Raw genomic sequence first — 24,784 nt, 5'->3', positions numbered from 1 at the left:
TGACTTTGGGTGAGAGGAATGAACTGGTCATACTGAACTGGTCACCGACCATATAGATATATTCAAAATGTAATAATTTCAAAGAGGTAGAAGATGTAATACCTTCTCAGTTGCTAAAGCGCATTGAAAGTTGACTTTAGAAACATCAATGGTCTGACACCTTCGACGAGTTAAGTAAACTTGTAGCATAATTACTTGAGTTCAAACAGTGACCAAATCTAGCAGAACAGAGTTCAGTAGAACACGATAGAATTACATATTGATGAGCAGAGACCTGATTATCACAGGGAATTGCTTGCAAAACACGTACCTGGAATATCCAAGGCAGTGAATTTGATTTTGAGACTAGATCATATTTTTATTTTTTTCTCTTTGGTTGTCATACATTCAACATTGACTTTGATTATTGTTAATGATAAATATTTGATCTTTGTCTTTTAAAGTAGGTAAAATAAAAAGACACAATTACATCCTCATTTAACTATTTGAACTCTATCCCTATTTTTTTGTTTCTATTTGATCTTACTTTGGTAGATAGGGATGCATACTGTGGTATATAGCTAAGTGAGGCATGCTGACATGCCCAGGGGGAGGAGGTCCTGGTGGAGAGGACAGAGCTGAAGGTCGACTCACCCCGACTGTTCGCCAGCTGTCACAAGTGGACAGGCAGCAGAATCACCTAAAACCTGAATTGATTTCTTTGAGTGAGACAGAATGAAATTTCAGATATATGTTGACCTCTCTTGATGGAATGTGTCACCGCAGAGCTGAAGACGGAGCAAAAGAAAAGGCTTATAGATAGCAAATGTCATTTTAGGAAGAGATGAGCAGTTCCTGGCTTTTATTTTTTTCCAACTTCTGTTATCGATTCTATTTAGAATGACTTTTTCTTTTTTTACTACGACGTATCTGTATATGTCATTGCTATATCTCGTAAGTGACGCTGCATGCTCTATACATGCAGACTCTTAAGTAATAGTACATGAATCTTCTGTTATTCCCTTTGAGTCCTCATTTAAGGAATTTATCCAGCTGGAGAGATGATTTATTAACTCTAAGATATTTGATGACGCTCTCCTGCAGAAGTCTGCTAGCAATGGAAACAATTTCAAGCCAACTTCACAGATAATTAGGCACTTTAGCCGGTGGGTTTGATTTTGAAATGAGCTGAGCTCACAGCAAATGCGCTCTTACCTCAGCACACTGGAGATTACCATCGCAGTGAGATCGCAATGGTTTTCATTTTCAGAACCTAAACTTCACTCCACAAGGATCCCTTAAACGCTACAGTAGTAACACTAAAAAACAACAAAGTTAAGCTAAGGTATATCCCATTTACATTAGCATTAGCATCAGTTTTGCAAAATATATTTTTGTTGAAATTGTGTAACGGTTTTAACCGTTTAACCCTGGCAAAGGTATGTGCTCTCCTCACTAACATTCTACAGTAGTTATGTAAAGTAATTATGACCTTTCTAAGACAGCAAATGGCTGACGACAACTTTTGCACAGTACTGTAAAAAAAAAAAAAAGTTTTCATGTTCATTGCTGCTCATGACCTCCACTTGTCTTTTCGTCAGTGTTCTTTGCTCTCCCAAATGCACGTGAAGAGCTGGTTTGTTGAAGCAGTGGCGTGTGGTGACGCCATATTGAGACTTGATCCTGTGTGCCAACATGATGTCTTATCATATGCGCAACAGATTGTTGAAGAGTGATGAGACAGCATGCCCAAATATAGCGTTGCTAGAATGATTAACAAAATCTGAAAATTATTATTATTATTATTACTAATATTATTGTTGTTGCTGTTGTTGTTATTCTGCACTGATTATGTTATCTGGCTTTTGGATGAAACAATTCAACTGTACACATATTGACTTCCAGTCTAAACTATATGTGACATATGTAACTTCTTCCTCCTGAATCAATGTTCATCAGCCATTGCCATTGCCAAAACAAATAAACCAAATCATTCAATATGCAGGCCTTAAAAGCACAAAAATAATATAAATAAGTTTGCCTTAGCCCATATCATTGACTTTTTCCTGACATACTATGGTTGATAAATCACATGACTCTTCTGCTTCAATTATGAGCCAGTACTGTCTGTTTTCTAAAATTCCACTGTGTTTTCTTATTGAGATTCAATATTAATTTGCTGCTTTCTATGGATTAAGTCTCAGTGAATGCATACGTACTTTTACACTGAGCCATAATTGCTGAGGAATGGATGAATAACTGCATAATGTACAGTCCGTGGAGCAGAAATACATGCGGCAAAAAAGGGGAGTCATTTTCTTGTGCCTAATTCTTCCATTAGCTCTGTAATTTCATTAACAAAGCTTAAAAGGCAGAAGCAGAAGACTGTCAGGGGTAATTAAAAGATAAGGTATAGAGAATGGCCTGCATGTCCTTGCTACACGTAGACATTTAGCCTCTGTGGTGAGATCATAATATTCCCTCAAGTCAGCCTGCTCATGTGCACATACATTAGATGCACACAAAGACGTACTTAAGGGATGGCAGAGGTGCTCCTCCACCTGCCAACAGAGCCTCAGAGGCTCGTGCAGTCTAGAATGATGGGTTGCAGTCCTGTAGCGTTGGGCTGACGAGCTATAAGATATGTCTAAAGCACAGTCGTGGTCATCATAAACGACTTATAAATGAGCACTGATGTATTCATATTTTGCCGCAGTCGGAGAGGACCTACGCCATGGCATATTACATTTCTGTCTCTGCAGAGTTGCCAATAAAATTTGTCCAGTAAACAGTTCATGGTTTAAATCTTGCTTTGTTTGACGTTTTACAATCATAACTTGTATGTGCGGCATCTTGAATAAAGAGTAGGATGCAGCAGTTCTGACATGCTTTCGTTGGCATCGGTGGAAGAAAGAAATGTTGCTACTCAAGTGTTTGGTCTGCAGTGTGTATTTTGCATCTTTATTGCTACTAAAACAACCATGCCTATGGTTGTATAATGACTGCAGATGGGGACATTTAACGAGCGATAGACACCCCCAATATTACGGCAGCTACTCCACCCTCCAGCTGCGAGGATAAGAAGCATTAAAAAACACAGACGCGATTAGAGGAGAATGGTGGATCAACTTCATCACTTAATTAAACTCTATTGCAGCTTGATAAGCAATTAATCAAGACGCCACACAGATTGTCAGGCAAGGATGAATTTTCTGGGTGTGGTATCTGTACGCCATACAGTATGCTCCCATGAGACAGCACAAGTGAGCAGCCCTGAATTTGTTGTATGGCCGTGGTTTTATATAAGCAGCTATCAATCACTCTGACATGAGCCCATGAGATATTAAAGCGCCAGGATTGATGGAACTACATGCTTAAGTTCAGCCAATTTTAAGAAATTATTATTTTTTTTACATTGTGATATGAACAGGGAATATTCTTGACATGCTGTACATGTCATGTGTAGGCCTCTCTAAAAGGAGAAAAAGCGGTAATTACTAATGATGGCAGTGCAAAAACAAACGCAACTTTGGTTTTGTGCCGGGGCAAGTCTAGTCTTGCCACATTACACCTCAGTGGTCATTCCGGCACACGGTACTGCCGCACCACCGACGCACTTAATAATTTGCTAAAGTAGACTGCGCTAAGTGTAAAAATGAACGCCTCTCCATTTTCGTGGGGTCACACAAGGACACACGGATGTGGGTGCAAGGCGGTCTCTAATTGCCCACGTCACATGAGTGGCCAACCACATCATCTACGAAGGGAGATCTTACAGTTTACCTGCCAATGTCATGCACGGACCCCATTGAGTATTTTTTGTTTCCGCAATGTCAAGCCCTCATGCGCTTTGACCGCCCTGATTTTAATGCAAATGAGGCATGCTGCTACGTTTGGCTGGGAAAAGGCTTTGCTCCATCCGACAAAGGCGCATAATGGCGCAAACGACCCATTACGCCCAATTATACCTATGTAAAATCTACTGAAATGCCAAAAGAAAGAAAACTCTACCCATGCGCACAGTTAGACTGTGCTTTGTGCTACACAGCAAAATCACCAGTTTTAGATTAACAAATACAAATATACTTGTTTTCCTGATGAAAGAAGAGACTCTTATCTTTCTTTTGGTAAGTTCCATGTTTTTTATAGCAATAGAACACAATAATATTATGTGGACCTTGCAAAATCTGTCAAAATCCAGTAAAACAGCCGGGAGTGAAGGGAGTTTCTTCAGTGAAAATGGCTGGGCAAGAATTAGTTGAATACTTATGAATGTATTGCACTAGTGTCAGTGTTAAAAATGTATGGTACTTAATTTATATAGCGCCTTTCCACCTTACAAGGGCCTCGAAGCGCTTTACATTTTGACTACTGATGACGCAGCATCGGTAGCAACTGGGGGTTCAGTATCTTGCTCAAGGATACTTCGAAATAGTCACACTGGCCTGGAATCTAACCCACGCATTCAGGGTTGCAAGACGATCACTCTAGTACTGAGTCACACCGTCCCAATTACTACAACTGGTCGTATCACTATTGAAATGTCAACATCGCGCTGGAAAATTGGAAAGTTTCTCCTTCACCGGAAATGAAATTTAACACTCAAGGTAGTGCTATTGTTGTTACACCCAACATCCATCTCAACACTCAAGGGATTTACTCTGACAGTGTAACTTTTTATCCTAACAATGTACAAATAACTGCGTACTGCATATTTGATCGTACACTGGAAATTTAACTAAGCGATTTGAAGACTTGCGCTAGTTTTTAGGACAATGTCAGTAGGTGAAAATAACTCATCCTTATACAGATAGAGCATATTCTTCTGAAAATATTTTCCTTGATAGTAGAATATGCCGTTTTATGAGGTCAGAGGTCACTAGCGTGTGCTAACTGTTTAGTTGTTCACCCTCAAGTGCTTTTCTTTCATCTTCAAATCTGTCTTGATATCAGATGGTTTCTATTGTCTTCTTTTTATGCTATAGACATTTAATTTGTAAACTGTAACAAGGCCACGGGAAGCATTAAAAGTAAATTGGAGGGAGCTATTTAAAGCAGGATTTTAATTGGGTTGCTCCCTGAAGACTGCCAGTTACTAAGAAGTCCAGTATTAATGTGTCCAGATTTCGAAGGTCTAAGAAAGGTCTCTTGGAATCTCTTACAGATACATGTCTTGGACTAAATTTTGCAAATCAGAACATGAGGTATCGTGCTGCTCACTGCACATCTGCTGTCTCTGGGACTCTTCCTGAAGGGTTTTAAGGGGAGCAAATTACTCAACCTGACGCAAATTAACTCATAGGCAAGCTTTTACTGCCACATCAATGTCTGACAATCATCTTCGCATACTCCACAAGTATGACACGAGGCCAACTGTATTAGCTTTTGTGAATATGTTTTTCTCTAATGAGACAGTGAATCATACAAGGCAGGTAAGGCAAACTGGACCACCACAAAAGCACACACAAAAAAACTGAACTAATGATTGTAATTGTACTCTCAATTCTGACTTTTTTAGACAAGGTCTGAACTATCTTGAACAAAACCCCAGGGATGTTGGAAAGCAGTTGATTACTTAATTTGAGAGAGTTATGGCAAGAGACTGAGATGCAGAGCAGTGTTGGCAGTGCTGACTGGATAATGACATGCAGAGTGCTGCAGCGCTACATAGGTTTAGCTTCCAACCAGATGCTCACTTCATTGAATCTCCAAAGAGGCGAGAGGGGCTTGAACTAGCATGCACACTCAGAAAATTTATTACATATTGACAACTTGGACCATAAATTGTTCAAGAAACTTTCCTCATATCGAGATCTGCAGGCTGAATTCAAACATAATTTAGATTTACAGTTATTGTTAGCAGTTACTTTAAGTATTGTGAAGTTTCACTGTAAATAGGGCAAGCCGCCATGTTTGTTTAAATTAAAATAAATAAATGAAATGAGGTGCACACTAGCGTTATTCAATCTAGTAATTAACCTTTTAAAATTATGTTATTTGTGTGGAATTGATTATTTGTTAATAAGGTTTTGAAGCCACTGAGGCAAAATAGAGCACAACGTTTGACTTAATTACTTAATCGTTAATTTTCTCTATATTTGATCAAGGAAGTGTAGTCAAAAGTCCATCCTTAGTGGGCATTGTAGTTCTTCAATTTTCACTGTTAACGAGGACAGAATACAAGACATATTTGTTTGATGTTAAATAATCCATTAAATTTCACATTTACAGTATACTGTACATGAATTGCAAAATGCATAACATTCAGACCATTTTGTAGGAATGAAAGAAATCTCTCAACCCTGTTGCATTTTTTGTTCTTCTTGTTCCAGGAAAGAGGAAACATTGCTGTTGTGTTTAATGTTGGAACAGACGACATCAACATTGAGGAGACGTCAAAGTTTGTAAACGACGGAAAGTACCATATAGTCAAGTTTACGAGGAGTGGGGGTAATGCCACTCTGCAGTTGGACGATCTACCCGTCATTGAGCGCTACCCCCAAGGTGAGTGACCCACTCTCCCTTGAGAAGCATGTGTTTGCTAATTAAGGTTGATTAATATAACATCAAGCAAATCATTACAACTGCACTTCTTTTGATTATGTAATGTTGTTGGTTACTCTCTTTCCAGCAGCTGTGTAGAATAATACCAGTGTTTTTAGACATACTTTAATCACACTGTGCTTATCAATGTTTCTTAACATTGTTTTTGTTTTTTTTATCAAATGCAACTTTTACCGAACGGGAAGCCACCCACGCTGTTGACAGTGTAACTAATTTGAGTATGTAGATTAAAATCTGCCTACATGCTACATTTAGTGTGTTAGCTTAGGCTTACATCTTAATTGAGGGTTTATAGTGCACCAGTAAAATCAAATGAAATTTAATTACATGTATATAGTTGCTGAACCTGTTGTGTGTTTTTGCATGATGTTGACATAATATGAGTGGATTCCTTGGTTAAGGAAGGACCCAGCAACACTGGTATTTTTCTGTGCAATCTCTAACATGTCAATTAACATGAAAGCATTTAAAAGTATTGAAATGTCACAGGGTTAATTATCATACTGCATAAGGCTTTGACAAAAGCTACAATGAATGTGCTCCAACATACAGTACACACATCCTGGTGCTCCACTTCAAACTATTAATCAAAATATGCCTCCACCGAAAGAGTTTGCTCTCCAGCTCCAAATCAAGATCATATGTTTGAGTCTGAGAGTGGATTAAATGTCTGGGCAGTAGGACACATGTTTTGTTTTGTTTTTCTTCAGAATGTTTACTGACCTTTTTAGCAATGACTGTGGCATCAATCCAAAAACAAGACGGTCAAATGCGCTCAATCCTTCCTGCTCGCCTGGGGAAAACATGGACAATAATACTTTTGACATGTTGCAGACAGGGGAGAAACCACGGGCAGGGATAATAGTCAATCCGGTCAATCCTGGAACAGCAAACGTTGTACAGGCAGACAGTGCTCATGAAAGAAAAAAGCTGGTGAAAGCAACTTCATTGTTTGCCTGTTTTGTTACTTAAGGGCAGTGACGTGCGGTCAGGATAGGCAAGGTAGGCACTGCCTGCCCCAGGCTGAAATGAAACCGTTTGGCTTTTTCTATTTATTTTAATTATTTCTTTCTTTTCAGAAAGCCTACACTACCTATAGGTTTAAAAGTGACCTCATACCTCAATTAAAAATGACTCATGTTTTTGGCCTGCAGACAAAACTGCTGCAAAAATTATCCCTCTGAAGGCACACCGCTACTGTGCTTTTCCCAGCCCTGTCCGCGTAGCGATGTGTGTTCACACATGCGTAGTCAGTTTCCCAGTACAAAAGTCCTTTACGCAAATAGGCATATCACTATGCAGCCTTTTTACGTCGCTGTATTATTCCTATGCAAACGTACGTTCGCACAGAGCATTCGTGAATTCAAAACACACCTAGTGCACAGCCAAGCGGTAAGAGGACGCCCCTCTGGAGAATATAAAACTATTTTTCACGCCTTTCTTTTGAGGGAAAACAGATCTTCAGCAATAAAGGACATATAATTATTAGTACTTTTCACAAAGAATGGTGCAAAAGGAAAGATTGGGTTTGTGGATGTGCTTCGATTAACTGGCTGTTTCACTTTACATGGTGTTTGGCATTGCTATTGACCATTTGAACTGACTTCAAATTATCACGTGACTGCCCTATGACGGACGGCAGAAGGAAATGATTGTTGAATGGAAGTGGACGTGCCCCCGGAGCGACTTAGTGACTATAAGCGACTGCTATTTTACAAATTAAAGTTATTATTGCCCATGGAGCCACGGAATCTACTACTTCAACCGAAGGTTGCCTGTCAGTCAAAGTTGCACATTTAGGGACTAATAGAGCGCGATATTTACTTTAGTTGGAGATCGCTAGTTTAAAAACAGCCCTTACCTTCTGTTGCCTGCTGTTTTAACCAAGTTAATCAAATCGCCAACTTAGCCGGAATTTACAGCACACGACCTATATCATTATGTAGTCAATGCCGTCACGTGCAAATGGTCAATTGCTATTGCTATTGGTAGCTTGATTTTGTGAGGAATTAGGCTGTTTTACAGAGAGATATTTACTGTATTACATTTTTTCCGGGCGGTTTTGAAATGAAAAAATCTAATGAATTAGCGATCAAGACCATCCAGCAGTTTAACAGGACAGGTTCCACTTAGAACAGGCCTCGCCATGGTCCGTCAAAGAAGTTGAATGCACATGCTCAACATCACATCGAGAGGTTGTCTTTGGAAAACAGACATATGAGTGCAGCCACCATTGCCGCAGAGGTTGAAGGTTGAAGTCTGTTCTAAAGATGATGCACAAGAAAGCCTGCAAACAGTTTACTGAAGACAAGCCGATTAAGGACATAGAAAGCCTGCAAACAGTTTACTGAAGACAAGCCGATTAAGGACATGGATTACAGGAACCATGTCCTGTGGTCTGATGAGACCAAAATACATATATTTGGTTCAGATGGTGTCAAGCGTGTGTGACAGCAACCAAGTGAGGAATATAAAGACAAATGTGTATTGCCTGCAGCCAAGCATGGTGGTGGGAATGTCATGAGTACTGCCGGCATTGGGAGCTAAACACTTCTGAACATCTCTTAGGCATCATCAAATGGAAGGCGGTGGAGCGTAATGTCTCGAATATTAATCGTGTCTATGATGTCGTGATAGAGGAGTGAGAGCGGCAACTAGTGAAACTCTGATCAACTACATGCCCAAGAGTGCTGTGAAATAACACTTTGGGCCTTTTCACTTAGGGATGTACTCACTTTTGTTGCCAGGGTTTTAGCTTTTAAACCTCTTTTTTGAGTTATTTTGAGGGAACATTAAAATGTTATATAAGCTGTACACTGAGGACTTTTAATTGTGTCAAGGTGCCATTTCTTCATTGTTATCCAATGAAACGATATAATTAAATATCTGCAGAAATGTGAGGGCTTTGCACACTTTTTGTGAGATACTGTATTCCATTAGGTTCATTGCAGGTTAATTACATCTAATCTGGTTCTCGCCTTCACCTCCGACACACCAAGCCATTATTCACTAGCCCACCTTTGGTTTGACAAGTATCCATGTACAGTATGCTACTAATACACTCATAATAGCAGCCCTTGGCCTTGGCCGCTCGCATATCAACGATTACTACAAGAGAGCAAAGCAGACAACATAAATGTTGGTTGGAAAGTCCAACAGACAGAAAGGTGCAGATTGCATCAGAGGGAGCAATCATTCCGAAAGCAAGGCAATAATTGTTCCACCAAGACTTATATTGCTGCCATCGTAATTAAAAAGCCTCGTCCTTCATACTTAAGAGGGCCCATTAAAAATCTTTAGCGTAATTATTCTAATCTAAAATTCAAAGCTCCTGCGCAGATGCATAACTACCCTTCTGTTTGCTGTACTTCTTGCTTTTATTCTTGCGCTGCTTTACGCCACACACAAAAGGCTGGGCTGCAACAAAAACAAGAAAGGGAAAAAAGGGCTTCTTCTCCAGTGTATTGGCCATGAAAGTAATACCAACACAATGGTGTTGCCAGGCCCGCAGGGCACCATGCAGCATCCTATTACGGTACCCAATGAGCATGCACTGCACACAAAGATAATAGAGAAGTCCCTGCCTGGCCTTATTCTTTTTACTGTTATCAGTACACAGTGCACTTACATGACTCCCCCTGCTTTCACTTCCCCCTCTCTCTGTACCTTTTACCTCAAGCTGACCATCCCTGCCCCCTCTGTCCATCTCACCCCCTGTCCGATTTACCCCCCCCCCCCCCCCCCCCTGCACCTTGCCGTGTGGAGTCTGATTTTCAGGATGTAGAGTGGGCTGGAGGTGGGGGTTAGCTTTTTTCATCGCTGTATATATTTACCCACCTCTCTTCTGTTCATGAGACTGCTCAGGCTGTACGCAGCAACTTTTAAGTCTATTACAGAGGACACCATAGGCAAGAATGTAAAATTCATTAATCAAAAATAATAGTGAGATTTGCTTTGCCTTTTTTAATTGCTCTGATTCAGCGATAGAAGAAATGCCCCTGTATCTGTATAGCACTGACAACTTTGTTACAAAAGACAAAAAGAAATGAATGAGACCAAATCAGGTCATTTGGGACGGCTCAGCTGAATCGCGGTTGTCTGGAACTGTAGATAAGCTTGGCCATCTTACACGAAACCAAATCACCACGAGGCAAGAGTCACAGGCTCGCTTTGGTGGCCCAATGAATGGACTCTCCTGCAGCCCTGCGGATGGCATTGTTCATGTGCCACAGTGGGGATCAATACATTATCGTAACACGATTATGTTCTCTTTTAATTGACCCCAGTATGAGACTGGCCACGTTTGACACCCAGCCAAACTGGGTAGAGGCAGTAGAGACACTTTGGGTCATCTGTATGCCTGCGTAGGAGTGTGTCTATGTCTGTATTTAGATTTTTCACCATTTGGTTAATCCTTTTTTAAATTGTGTCTATCAGCATGCAATTAAAAACAATCTTAATATGTCCTAACTACTGAAACTAAAAATATTTTGCAATATGTTACATCTTTATCGTTCATTTATTTTTTACCCTCTTCCTTCCTCGTGTCTCCTTTTTTTCCCCCCATATAAGAAACTCAGGGCACTACTTTGCGAACTGGAAGGCTTCACGCTTTGTCTCTCTATTGGTCATTATTATTGTTCATGTTTCTCGCACGGGTTGCACCCGCGAAGACAAAAAATTCCTTGTGCGTTTTTTTTACATTCTTGGCCAATAAAACTGATTCTGATTCATTGTACAATATTGACACACCAACATCAGTTATAAATATTGTCACTGTGCATCTACTGTAAATGAATTTACCAATATGGTGTTGACATCAACATTGATCTCTCTATCCATCCATCCTTCCATCCATCCATCCATCCATTTTCTACCCCTTATCCTTTTCAGAGTCACCGGTGAGCAAGGGTCTGTCTTACTTGAAAATGGATGAGAAAATTGCTAGTAAAATTATTAAATTAAGACGTATTGTGGGCCACGTAAGGATTCAATTCTTTGGTGCCAAAGCCAAATACTTCTTGACTGCTACCAATAATGTCATATTACATTTCCAAACAAATTGCACCACATGTAATGATTTGTTTTTCCTGAAATTGTTTAAAGCTGAAAATGTAGGAAAATAGGGATGTTAGCTATAATGATAAATGTACCTCTAAAAAGAGAGAGAGAAAAAAAAGAAAAGTTGCTATAAACAACCTGTGACAACTGGACACAATCTGCAGCCAGATTCAATGAACTCCATAGACAAGTTTTAAATCCTTTTCAAAGTAGGCGAGCCTTTGTAGTCATTCAAGCTGATGTGATGGGAAAATGTCTTTTCGTCTTTTTACCACGAAGACCTCCTTTCCCTCAGGTCTCTGTGTTCTTGTCTGCTCGGAGGCCATTCACCTCCAAAGCATTGTTAGCCGGCCGATCTTTAATCTGCACAGAGTGAATTAATATAGTTGATGGAACAAACATTGTCAATCTGCAAGAAGAATGAAGCGTACTGAATTCAATCTCTGCAGACAATAGCAGAGGGGAAAGCACTCGCTCACTCTTTAGGTCAGGTGAAGTTAGTGGCCCCGACAAAAGGTTGATGCAGAGTTTGTCCTCATTTATGCCGAATGGTCCTCCAAAGTAAAAGTGGAGGTTGCTTTAGGATATTGCGTTGCCTCCCAGGGCACTTTTCTGATTTGCTGAATGAGACATCTCGAATAACCGTTCCCACCCAAACATGTAACAGTCACTTGTCCTTGTAGCTTTTGTCAAATGCATTTTATTGAAGAACATAACTATGTATCTGTACATCGAGTTGGATTGAGACTGAATAGTTCTATTGTTGAATGTATGACATGTTGTAAATAGACATTTATTTCTTGTCAACTAGGCTATTCATTATAAGATTGGTGTTTGCAATGTGTTAAATGTGTCCTTCTTTTAAAACCAACAACTAAGGGTGACATAACATAAATTTAAGTGGTGTTTATTTTGAAAATGTATGTACATAACTAGCAAAAAGCATTTTAAAATGTTCAGAATGAAAAGACGAATGTGTTGGAGATAAGACAATGAAACTTGTAATGTGGTTTGCTCTATTAATCTAAAGTTTGAAACCATTTAATTTTAATTAATGTAGGCTTAATTTGTTGGATAAAATAAATTAAATGTTTGTTTAAATAATGGTTTATTAAATATTTGGTATAAATACACAAAACATTTTCAATATAAAACATGTAAATGTGCAGTTGTTTAGCTATACCAGTATGAACATTTAACCTTTGACCTTACAGATTGTAACCACTGAAATGTCTCTTTAAACTTTAAAGGCAACAATGATAACGAACGCCTGGCGATTGCTAGACAGCGAATCCCATTCCGACTTGGTCGAGTAGTTGACGAATGGCTACTCGACAAAGGTAAAATCACTGATTAAAATTTCAAATAGAATAACTTGATCATAACTAAGTTGTTGCAATATTTTGTAAAAACTAAACATAAAATAAAACATGAATAAAATAAATGATTTTGAGTAGTTAATATAATGTTACTGTTCAATAATGTATTTATTTTGTAGTCAGCTGTTTTAATACGTGTGTGAACTTATGGTTAAAGGGACTATAAATATGAATTTAAATCTCAACATTGATAAAATTGCTATAAATTATAGTAGAATTTTGCTGTAAACGTCTAAACGATAAATATAAATGTAGTATTTATAATTGTTTGTTTTTAGTTTTATGTGAAACACTTTTTTAAATATTTTTTGACAGATAAGTGCCTTTTCCTTTTTTTGTGATTAAACTGCTAGAAATGATAAATAGAGTCCAAAATGAATTGGCGTCAGAATTTTGCAGTCCCTTTAACATATTGTGTTTAGATGTATACGGCTTTATATCAATGAACTGTAACATTAAAACAAACTGAGTGCATGCTTTGATTTTACAATGTAATAACCAATGCATATTTTTCACATAAAATGTGAAATGACCCCCTTTATGTTTTATTTCCTTATTGATTTTTGCTCTAATCAACTGTCATACCACATTTTTCTTTTCTTTTTTGTTTTTGTTCATGTTTTTGTGTTTTGCTTCATGCTTAACCTTATTCAGTTGACTAGTCTTTGATGGTGTTTGCTAAAAGGAGTCTGGATGCCTCCTACTAGAACGTCACATTTACTTATCATTTTACTTATCATTCCTAGGATTGCTGTGTTCCAAGTTCTTAAAACTTGAAGTAAAAACCTGCTTATAGAAATGAAGATGAATGCATTATTTGTTTCTATAATATTGATATTGATATAATATATTAATATTCTGTATTTCCATTTCATAACTACGGTTACTGAATCACAATTTATTTTAATTTATGAGACTAACCTTTTAGCAAAGCTTCATATTTTGTGTTTTTTTTATATTTGTTGTATTTTTGTTTTGTTTCCATAAAGCAGGCATGTCATCATAGTAACTGCAATAAATTGCCAGGGTTTGCTTCTACAACCCGTAATTTATTGGTCTCATTAGCCCCAGCGCAAGTAATTGGTCTTTTTGTCTTTTTTTTGTTTTTGTTTACTTAAAATGTCTGCAATCCAACAGATTTGTATATGTAACATTGTTTTCCCACAGGGCGGCAGCTTACAATCTTCAACAGCCAAACTACTATACAGATTGGCGGCTGGGAGCGAGACCGGACTAGGTCCTTTCAGGGCCAGCTTTCAGGCCTCTACTATAATGGCCTGAAAGTGTTCAACATGGCCGCCGAGGGGGACCCCAACATTAAAATCCAGGGCAGTGCGCGACTTGTAGGGGAGTCGCCTTCCTCTATAACACCGCAGTCAAGTACGACAGCCAATCGGTCCGAAACGTCCACAAGCATTATGGAGCTCACCACCACCACTGCATCAGGTCGACGAGTCAAACAGACGACACCACGAGAGCCTCAGCAGGTAAGCTTGTCTTTGAATTGATTTATTAAATAGCTACTCGACATTGAGTGTACTAAACAATGTCTCAGATACACAGTACAGGCCAAACGTTTGGACACGCACACATCTCATTCAATGTGTTTGCTTTATTCTCATTACTATATTTACATTGTAGATTCTCACTGAAGGCAAAAAACTAAGAATGAACACGTGGAGTTATGTACAGTACAGTTAACAAAAAAAGAGCAAAGGGTGACTATTTTGAAGAAGCTAGAATATAAAACATGTTTTCAATTATTTCACCTTACATGTTCATTCATTGTTTGGATGCCTTCAGTGAGAGTCTACAATATAAATAGTCAGGAAAATAAAGAAAATGCATCGCATGAGAAGGTGTGTCCAAACTTTTGGCCTGTACTGTATGTTAATGAATTATTATTGTTTATCAGTAAAAGAAAAGATAAAAATATGTCATTGAATATGGTATGTTCAGTGGCCATTGTTAACTCATTCACGCCCAACCATTTTTACTGAAGCAACCCCCTTCGCTCCTGACTGTTTTACTGGATTTTGACTAATATTGCAAGGCCCAAAGAAAGTTTAGAGTCTCTTCTTTCATCAGGAAAAAAAGTATATTTCTATCTGTTTCCGTTTTGCAGCAAATAGCATTAGAATATAGCAAAATTTCATCATTACTCATAAACCTGTTGAAAACACTGCGGAAAAGATTTGTTTGCAACATGGCCCTGGTAGATCTCTTATACTCTGCTGCCACCTGCTGGCCATTTTTTTTAATAACTTCCATTGCTTTAAGCGACCTCTTCAGGTCAGGGGCTGCATCAAAGCCTTCTGTATGCTCTAGCATTAAAACAAAACAAAACATTTAAAAAAGTATAAATACGTTTTTGGGACCATGGCAATATTTAAAATAGATAATATATGTTTCAGGGAGCAAATGAGTTAAGTGTGATATCCCAAATATTCCAACAATAATGATTAATAGGTTAAAGTTGACAGATTGAAGAGGTTTCAAATACGGATTTTGGTGCAGCAACGAATCTGTCATCTCTGTTACATGACTAATAGAGCTGTCAAAATTTATTGATTGATTGATAAGCAATAGATTATCAAATTAATCGACCACAGAAGAAGACTGATTATCTTCTGTGTTTAATCAAAATAAAACATTTGCAAACATCTGTTTTTACTTTGGAAAACAATGACCGAACAGGTAACATAGTACAACATCAATCCCCTTTTTTAATCACTATATGAATACGAAGTACAAAATAAACACCGAGGTCGGGGCTTTTGTAATACATGTTCATGCAAAATTAAAATGAACCCAATCGGTCAATTAATTAGTAACTAATCAACAGATTAATCGATTCTAAAAAAATATTGCACATAAAGTTGCAGATAAGGCTTTGATTGATCAATAAAAGCAAATGAGTGTAATTGTGTTGTCTGTTTGTACTAAACAGAGGGTTGAGTTGACCCACTTGATTAAAGAGGTGTTCTGTAATGAAGGCAGCGAGATGAATGAGGCATACAAAAAAATATGTGCACTGGGAGATGTCATTGTCCATGGTTTGATTCTACCTGACGACCTTTCCGCTGAGAGCTCCTGCAGTGGGACGTTTCGGTCTCAGGACATTGCATTGTGTCTGTTCAAAGAGATGCATTCAGAGTTCTTACCCTTGAATGGCTCTCATTTTTAGCATTGTCCAACTGGTTCCACTCCCATCTGACGGTCATTTCCATTCAGTGATTAATTATTATTACACAGTCATTTTTAGCACGAGTAGCTCCAGTGACGCAAGCATGGCAAGCTGTTAATATGTTTGAGAAGCATTTAATGGATTGTGGCTAATCATTTATTTGCATTTTCACATCGCTTGTCTTTAAATGTTGTATGCAATTACAACAGCTTTTCACTAGACCTGTCGCACAACATTAGTTCTGTGTAGCCGCATGCACATTTGCAACACATCCAACACTCCTTGGGGGAAATGTCATTATAGTAACAGTTAAGTTAGGAAAATTAAAATAATACCTTAAATGCTTTTATACTTTGAAGAATATTTTACTTGTACTTTCATGACATGTTACAACTAGTAAATATTTTACACGTTTAACCATTAAAGGCCGTGCTTGATAGTGGTCGTTAGGGTTATCATTGCTAATATCTCCATTGCCCCTTAAAATGTTCTTGAAGTCCCATTTGGGATTTTTCTTATTTATTATTGAATTCAATAGGCCTTAACTCGTGGGAACCATTAGATTCAGATTGTTCTTTTCAAACCTCTTGTGTCCACTTCTGCATTATTAGCAAATATCGTTACACCTTTGGGTTCACGGGGAAGATGAAAGCTTTAGCCTACCAGTAATCATATAATTGTAGTATACATTTTAGTTTCCTTGGAAGAATTCCAATGCTGTCACTTGACTTAATTTACATTAGAATTTTAATCAAAACTAGCAAAACAACAACAACAAAGGGAGAGAGTGCAGCTTTTGAGAGCTCTTGACAGTGATTGATCTCCATCCCTGAGATGAAGGACACAGTTCTGACCTCTAAACAAGTCCCAGGGAAAGACAAGATTTAAAATACTGCAAGAGTTTTGCTCTGTTGTCTCTTTTATCAAATGTTTGCTCTATTTTCGTGCCCAGTCCAAGTCTGGTGTGAGGCGCGGTGTAAATCTGTACAGAGGCGGGCTGGACTAAGTTTTGGTATTTTCGCTGACCCTTGTCTGTGCAGCATGGTGCATTCTAAAAACTGAGTTTGAAACCGTTGTGGGTGTGAGCACAGCCGGCTTTTTCTTGCCACCACGTGTCTCCTCTCATTCCCTGTAAAGTCCTTGACATTCCAGAAGTTTCCAAAACAAGTGCATCAAAATGTCAGCAAGAAAACCAGGATATGTTCAAGTGTAGCTGTGCTGTGTACAAATATACATAGAGCCCCATGTGTTAATAATCTGTTGTTGTGGATGACCTGGCAACTGTAGTATGTCACCCCCATCCTTTTTACAATCTTCTATGCACTACTTCTCTTATCCAGTAGCTACAGTAGCTGCCTGTAGGCATCATTCTGATTGTCTTGGTCCTGGATTGGATTATTGTTTAACAAGCAAAGGCTGAAATCTTAGATTTAACACTAATCCTGCATGTGCCGGTATTCAGACCTGAGCTTTATCTGCGGTTTCAATCACTCCTCGGGCATCTAACTGCAACTGGAGCTTTTCACGATAAGAGACCCGCAGATTATTTCTGTTAAAGATCATATCTATCATTACATTTTTAAACATAATACTGACTGCTAGCTATATTGCCACTTCAGACTGAACTATCAAGTATGATTTGAATGTATTTCAAGAAATGTTGAGTATACTTTCGTATTCTCCAGAGCAGGATGCTCTGCATGATCTCAACTAATCTTGAACTGCAGAACTGAGATTTAAAAATATCTTCGTCCTTTCAATCAACAGTGACTTAGTACTCAAAGTTAAAGGGCTTTTTATTTATTTATTTTAATTGTAATTTTATTTTATTTTTTACACGCTGAACTCACACAAGCACACTTCCCATTCCAGTTCACTTTATAGGAACTTTCTGTGCAATTTCCTACTCAGTTATTAACACAATGCATCAATTATTAAAATCATTATTTTCTGTCTCTTACATCTTTAAACCAACTTTGGCTCAATGGTGAACACTCACATCTGTTATATGTTGTAGTATTTAAAAAGTTCTATCCAATCAGTCCATTCATTGCCTTTTTTCCTCATTGAAACGTGTAAAAACGTTTTTTTAATACTTTGTCCTTTACTCCCAAAAATGTTTTTATACGTTTTTTTATGGGGGATTTTTTATTTTTATTTTTGTATGCTAGAGTATAGAGAAGGCTTTGATACAGCTTCTGATATGAGAGGACACTTAAAGCTATGGTAGTTATTACAAATAATGGCCAGCAGGTGGCAGCAGAGTATAAGAGATCAACCAGGGCCATGCTGCAACAAGATCTTTTTGCCAGTGTTTTAAACTGATTTGTAAATAATGATGAAACTTAGCTATATTCTTATGCTAATTGCTGCAAAAAATTTACCTGATCAAAGAAGAGACTCTAATCTTTCTTTTGGTAATTTTTTATAGCATAGGAACAGAATATTCTGTGGACCTTGCAAAATCCATCCAAATCCATTAAAACAGAGAGAAGGGGGTTGCATCAGTAAAAATGACTTGGAGGGAGTGAATGAGTTAAGGTAGTGGGTGAGCCAGAATTTATGCCAGTTGACTTTTGGTCGAGAAGTGTGGTACACCTTGGACTGGTCAGGTAATCTTGCCTTGGTGTACCTGAGGCCTGGTCGCACCTTTTGCCCACTCAGGGGTGCTGCGACGGCCCCTGGCATGCACCATGACAGACCATATCCATCACCTTGGTGTCACCACAGGCAATTGTAGACACTAGCCTTCAATATTATGCTGAACACGGCGTTGAACACACACATTAGCATGTGTTGACATGCGTGTTCATGACTTGGTATGTACAGTACAATGTTGGATCAGAGTGATCAGCAAGATGTATAGGAATGCATTTGCATTGGCTTTGCTCAAATATTTTCTCTTTCTTTTTTTTAAATGTTTTCTTTCAGTATTCAAAGAAAGCAAAATCGTAATCTTTCCGTGGTAGCATATCAGAGGCCAGCAGATTGTCCCACTTACACTGCTTGAATGGCATGAAAGTGATTTTGAGTGGTTTTCTCTGTAATGTTTCATAACAGAGTGATATTGACACTACCACTTTACCGCATGTTTTATTGACCATTTTGTTCTCTCACAAGGCATTGGCTCTTATGAGTTGCTGAGAAAACGAGGATAAGAGGACTCTTGTTAGGCTTTATCATTTATGAATATGAGCTTTGTGCCAGCTACTCAATGAGATCCACTGACACTTTGTTCATTTTAGAAAATGTCAGCCGAAAAGCTGATATACGTCTTTAAAAGCTTATGTTTAAAACCTCTGCTGTCATATTTCAATGTTTGGTTCTCAAAGGAGAAATGAATGTTTTACTTAAGATTTGGGTAAAGCCCTTAATTAAATAAATCCCATCAGCTTTTCCCAAATAAGCATTTAATGCAACATATTCAAGGCATTATGATAAAGAATAGCTGTAACCTACACAACTTCAACTTGAGTAGTACAAATCTGCTTACCTGTATTTAATTTGTTGTATCCTGATTATCAACATTGCATCATCGTAATCCCATCTATACGCGCCTAATAGCTCAATTAACAGCAGCTTGATTTTATGTTAAGTGCACTATCAATTCAAGAGGCATTAAACATGGAAACGAGGTCATTATGTGGTGACATCATCATCCGTTCGATCAAGGTGAAACTTCATGCAGCTCTTAGTTGTATCAATTAACTATATGTTATTTTTAAAAATGATTACGGCATTGATTTGGCTGTATTGATTTTCAAGAATTTTTAAGAATATAATACGTTCATATATTAAAATGATTATCTTCTTACAGGCCATCAATGGCAAATAAAACAGAGGAACGAATGTATTGGCAGATTAAAATGAAAAAAATGGAGAATGATTATATTCAAAGTTCATCTGTCATAATGCACAGTCAAAGATCTGTTTGGGATTTCTAATTGGCGCCTAAAAATGCGCATCGTCTTATCTTGTTGCTGCTGACTCACCAGGCTGCTCATTGTGGTTTTTAGTGTGGATGGCACATCCAGACCTGGGAGGCAGGGATCTGATTATGTGGATGCTCTGTGGGAGCAACATAAGACCCAGTCTACTGTTGGAGGGCAAAGCAGCTTTTCTATTTTCCTTTTTTTTTTTCTTTCTGTTTTTGTTTTTTTAACATTACACGTGGGACTTGAGCCTTCAGTACATTCATCTCAGCCATGGAGGAATCTATATTAGGATGACAAATTTGTTCCTGTCACATGATGAGGGACTGGGACTGCATGTCAAGAACCAAGTCAGAAACACAATGATTTGTAGCCAAGCGGCACGTTTCCTCCCTCCTAAAACACACTTGTGCATGTTTGGGTTTATCTTCTATTTTTATCTCTTGACACTGAACTAGATTCCTAAAATTACACGAGTTTGTTAGGAACGAGACGTGATGATAAGCTATTCCATTTTTTTTTTCTTCCCCGTTTTCCTTTTTACTATTCTTCACATATCCTTAATGTGCGACTGGGCACTTCTCTCTCAGAGCAGATTACAACCAAGGTGAGCGAGGGATGCACACAGAGCTCCAGATTCGATTTCAGATAAGGAAAAGCCCGAGCGTATGAGAGGGGAAACACTGCAGTGGAGACAGACGTGTGTTATTGAGAGTAAGGGGAGCAAAATATACTGAGTAATATTGAATGCACGGTGTAATACATAGATGCAACCGATTAAAAAATTTATAGGAGCTAGACTTCATGAATTTGATTGAAAACATTTCTGCAGTGGGCGCAATTAGCTAAGAGATGAGAACTAATGATCTGCTTGAGGCTGTTATCAACATGCCGGAGGATAAATTTTATCTGCACTCATCCATATGATGTTATATTATAAGATGTTCTTCAGGCGGTTAACACAGAAGTTAGACAAACACCATCTGATAACATTGAAATCAAGTTTAAAAATTCAATCTTTGCAGTAATTTCAACCCAAATTATATTTTCTGTTCCAGAAATAGCACGAGTGGTTTCCTCTCGTTACACAACCATGCAATTGTATTCCCTGTTAGGTATTTTATTACTGAGGAATTTACATTTGCCTCTTTCTAGAAAATAGTTAATAGGGGAATTTCCCCTAAACAGAGTAGCAGCGCATTAAAGTAGAAATGGTCTGAATCCAAAAACAGTTTCCGTTTCACAGTCGTGCTCTTGGGTTTTGAGGGGAAGCACGACTCACAAGTGCACACATGCATGTGTCCCTGCAGTCCAAATTTGCTCTTTCCATGGGTTTTTTTTTTTGCTCCATAGTCTCCACCATAAAGTCCTGCTTTGAACTCCTCTTTACTACATTTTATGTCACAAAACCAAGTGAATTGGAAGTGTGTGTCCCTCCGCTGCTGCATGAAATTGGGTGTACCGGGTGTGTGAAGCTGCCTCCCAGCACCTTGTTAGCCTGTCTGGGCACAGTGACTTAAAAGCCCCAGGAAGATGTATGGCAAGACACGGACACAGCGGTACCAAGGGAGGAGATAGAGGGCCTCAAACTAGTTTTTTCTTTGTTGTTGTTGTTTATATCCTGCCCTGGTACTCTCTTTGCCTGAAGTCCAGTTGAAGCAACTGCTGATTGGCTTTAAATATAGCAATATTCCAATACCTCGTCCATTACACAGTGAAACAAGTTATTTCATGGTCCACCTTATAGCTACAGAAGTGATAAGACAAATAGATTATTCAGACTTTGAGAAACGCTGGATTTTTGGATCAGTTCTCTGGACCTCTAATAGTGGCCCATAGTCAAATAAATGCCAAGTCTTAATGAAGCAATTAAGCTTCTCCTCAATAGATACACCACTTTGTATGCTACGCAGTGACATTAACACATGAGTCTATCTCAGCACTGTTGCTAACCAAAATATCAGCACCTTACGCAGCATACATACTGTATACTGTTGTGTATACAGTCTGGGGGGAAAAAAATGGTATTGAACGATTATGAAGAAAATATTAATCATGATTAATTTGTGTAATAATTGAAATTACGATTAGGACGATCATTTGTTCTTTAGTACAAAACAAGAACATGTTTAAACATGTATAAAAATAATAAAACAAATACATTTCTTTGAAACACTATAATTATGCGGGTTCTTTTTGGACTAAACAAGATTTATTAAATGAGCCATTTTAAAATGAAAAGCTACAAATATATACATTTAAATAACTCAAAATTTGTATTAATAATCTTTTATTTTTGTTTACGATTATGCCGATTTTGTAATTGTGGAGTGTAATAATTGAAATTGTAATTAAATTTCGATGAATTGCACAGCCCTATTGAACATCCTTTTTATAATATAGATTTGTGTTCATATCTATTGTATTTGTAATTCCTACCAACATGTATCATTGCGTAATTTCTGATTTACTTAAAGACAGCAAGTACGATAATTTTATTCTAATTGTACAGCTGTAGACAAATAATCACAAAAACTAAATACAGTGCATTATTTAGATTATCTTATTATATTATTATTATCTCTATTTACTTACTGGGTACACATGCACAACAAAGGCATGCATTTATGCCATCAAATTATCAAAAATGAAAGATTTTGGTTGGTTTTATGCAATTTAAGAAAAACGGACGCACGAAAACCTGAAATGTCATTCAGAGATACACTTTTTTTTTTAATGGTGCGATGTGAAGGGCTGATTGCATACAAATTACAAGTCCCATAAAGCAGCGCAAAAGCTACCTTCCTAAACAGACATTTTTAACGTGTTAAAAATTATTTTGCAGCAATTAAACCTCTTTGAGAAAGTCTGGCGAACATCTTTGCAACCCTTTGCAATCTTAAACTATCAACAACAACAAAAACATTCGCTATGTACTATTTTACCCGGATGTTTTTCCCTATTGTTACTCACTCTGCCCTGAGCTATACAATTATGATCAGCCTATAAACACTTGCCTAGGGGCTTTTTTTTTTGTCAAAAGCAATGAATCTAGCTCCTGATATGCTCTAAATACTATAGTTTATTAATAGGATATCAGCTATCAACTGCTGTGACAATGCGACTTACATGTTCTTGAATGTGTGGGTCTGTAATGTTGACAGCTTGGCAGCAGGAAGAGTGTGGGTGAAGGCCAGGCTTTTTGCACTGTACTAACCTCACAGTCTGAGAGGCTCTCTTGTCGTCATTATTCCGATGAAATCTATTGAGCATCTGGGACTAAATTATTCATCACCATCGACCCAGTTACAGGCTGCTAAGTTGTCATCAGGCGTTATTATAAGTTGTGATAGCTACAGCGGCCTTCATCGGTAATGGCCACCATTTTATTGATATTATCATTTACTTTAATTTGCTTTGTTGGAGCTTTCAGTTTTCTGTTGCTTATAAAAGAAAGTGAATGGACGGATTTCTTCAGCCTCCATTTTAACATGAGAAATTGGATTCTGCTCGACCACTTTCACTGGCGCGCTAATGATGTGTTGCTCCCAACATGAAGCTCAAGATAACAAACCATTCCGTTTAGTACACACACACAACGGGAGGAACAAACATTTGCAACCATGAGAAATAACAGCAAACACCTTTGCTTTTGAGTTATGTTTTTTATTTTTTTTTATTATTATTATTATTTTGCTGTGACTTATAAAACATTCCTTAAGTTAACACTATAGCACAATCTTGTTACGTCAATTCAAAGAAACAGAGGAGGTATTCCTGTTGCAGCATCGTAGGGAGTTTTAATCTGGCTTGGAGCTGCTACATTTCCCTGACTTCATTATAGTTATGAAAGGTAATTATGCTTATACAAGCCCAAATGGTATTTTAAATTAGCCTTCCTAGTCATATTAAAAATAAATGTTTGCATGTACTTTGGGCTATAGGGATGCTTTTGAAGCGCAATATGTCAGCAAACACACGCCATCTGCGATACAAATTAACACCTTGTCCTTATGTTTTGTAACACTGCATCACTTAGGGTGATACTAACCTGCTAAAATCGACTCTGTTGGTGTAAAATGTGGATTTGGGGAAAATGTTATAGTGTTTATCTAGCTTTTGAAGTGTGTATAGCTAAATGACTTTGAGTTATGGAACAGAAAGATGAGACAAAGATCAGTCTAGAAGGCACATATCATGCATTCAGGTTTGGCAGCCGTTTAAGGCTTTTTAATTGAAATAATGTATCCTCCTTGAGTCAACAAATGTTCCAGTTACCTACAAATATAGACTCAAAAAGATCCCTTTGATTGAATAAAAACACGGTTTGCTAAGGGATACACAAAGACGGCAAGGTAAAAGAAAACAAGAAGAATCCTCAGTGGAATACATTAGTAGGACAGCAAAAGCGAGCATCAGATAAACCCTTCAGATGCCTTTTGTGTCCTTCTGACTTTCAGCTTGCCTCCAAAGAGATGCGCTGCGTGCCAAAGAGTATTCATCAAATTAGACCCAGAAAGACAACAACGTGAAATGCTATCACTCTTCACAAAGGTGCGCCAACAGGTTAACACCCTGCAAAGTCTCTCTTGGTTTTGAGCGCCAGGGCATCGGAACACAAAATACCCTGAAGAACAACTCTCATTGCACGTGCAAGGCAAAGGTGGAAGCATTTAGGAAAC

At 38.0% G+C, this 24,784-nt stretch overlaps 1 protein-coding gene across 30 annotated transcripts in view; it reads left to right on the top strand.

The window, feature by feature from the left end:
- Positions 1-24,784, top strand: part of LOC144061055 (neurexin-1a-like) — a 236,971-nt gene that overhangs the window by 194,536 nt on the left and 17,651 nt on the right. For 17 of the 30 annotated variants that reach the window (XM_077581099.1, XM_077581079.1, XM_077581098.1 and 14 more), the window contains 3 exons: positions 6,312-6,483; positions 12,855-12,944; positions 14,151-14,470. In XM_077581099.1, the coding sequence (XP_077437225.1) occupies positions 6,312-6,483; positions 12,855-12,944; positions 14,151-14,470 (582 nt within the window). The remainder of the gene's footprint in view (positions 1-6,311; positions 6,484-12,854; positions 12,945-14,150; positions 14,471-24,784) is intronic. The other 13 variants (XM_077581088.1, XM_077581087.1, XM_077581100.1 and 10 more) reach the window with 1 other exon arrangement.

This window comes from Vanacampus margaritifer, chromosome 12 (genome assembly GCF_051991255.1).
Source record: "Vanacampus margaritifer isolate UIUO_Vmar chromosome 12, RoL_Vmar_1.0, whole genome shotgun sequence".
NCBI classification, from domain to species: Eukaryota; Metazoa; Chordata; class Actinopteri; order Syngnathiformes; family Syngnathidae; genus Vanacampus; species Vanacampus margaritifer.
Note: the sequence above shows the minus strand (reverse complement) of the source record. Positions and strands in the feature narration are given on the sequence as shown.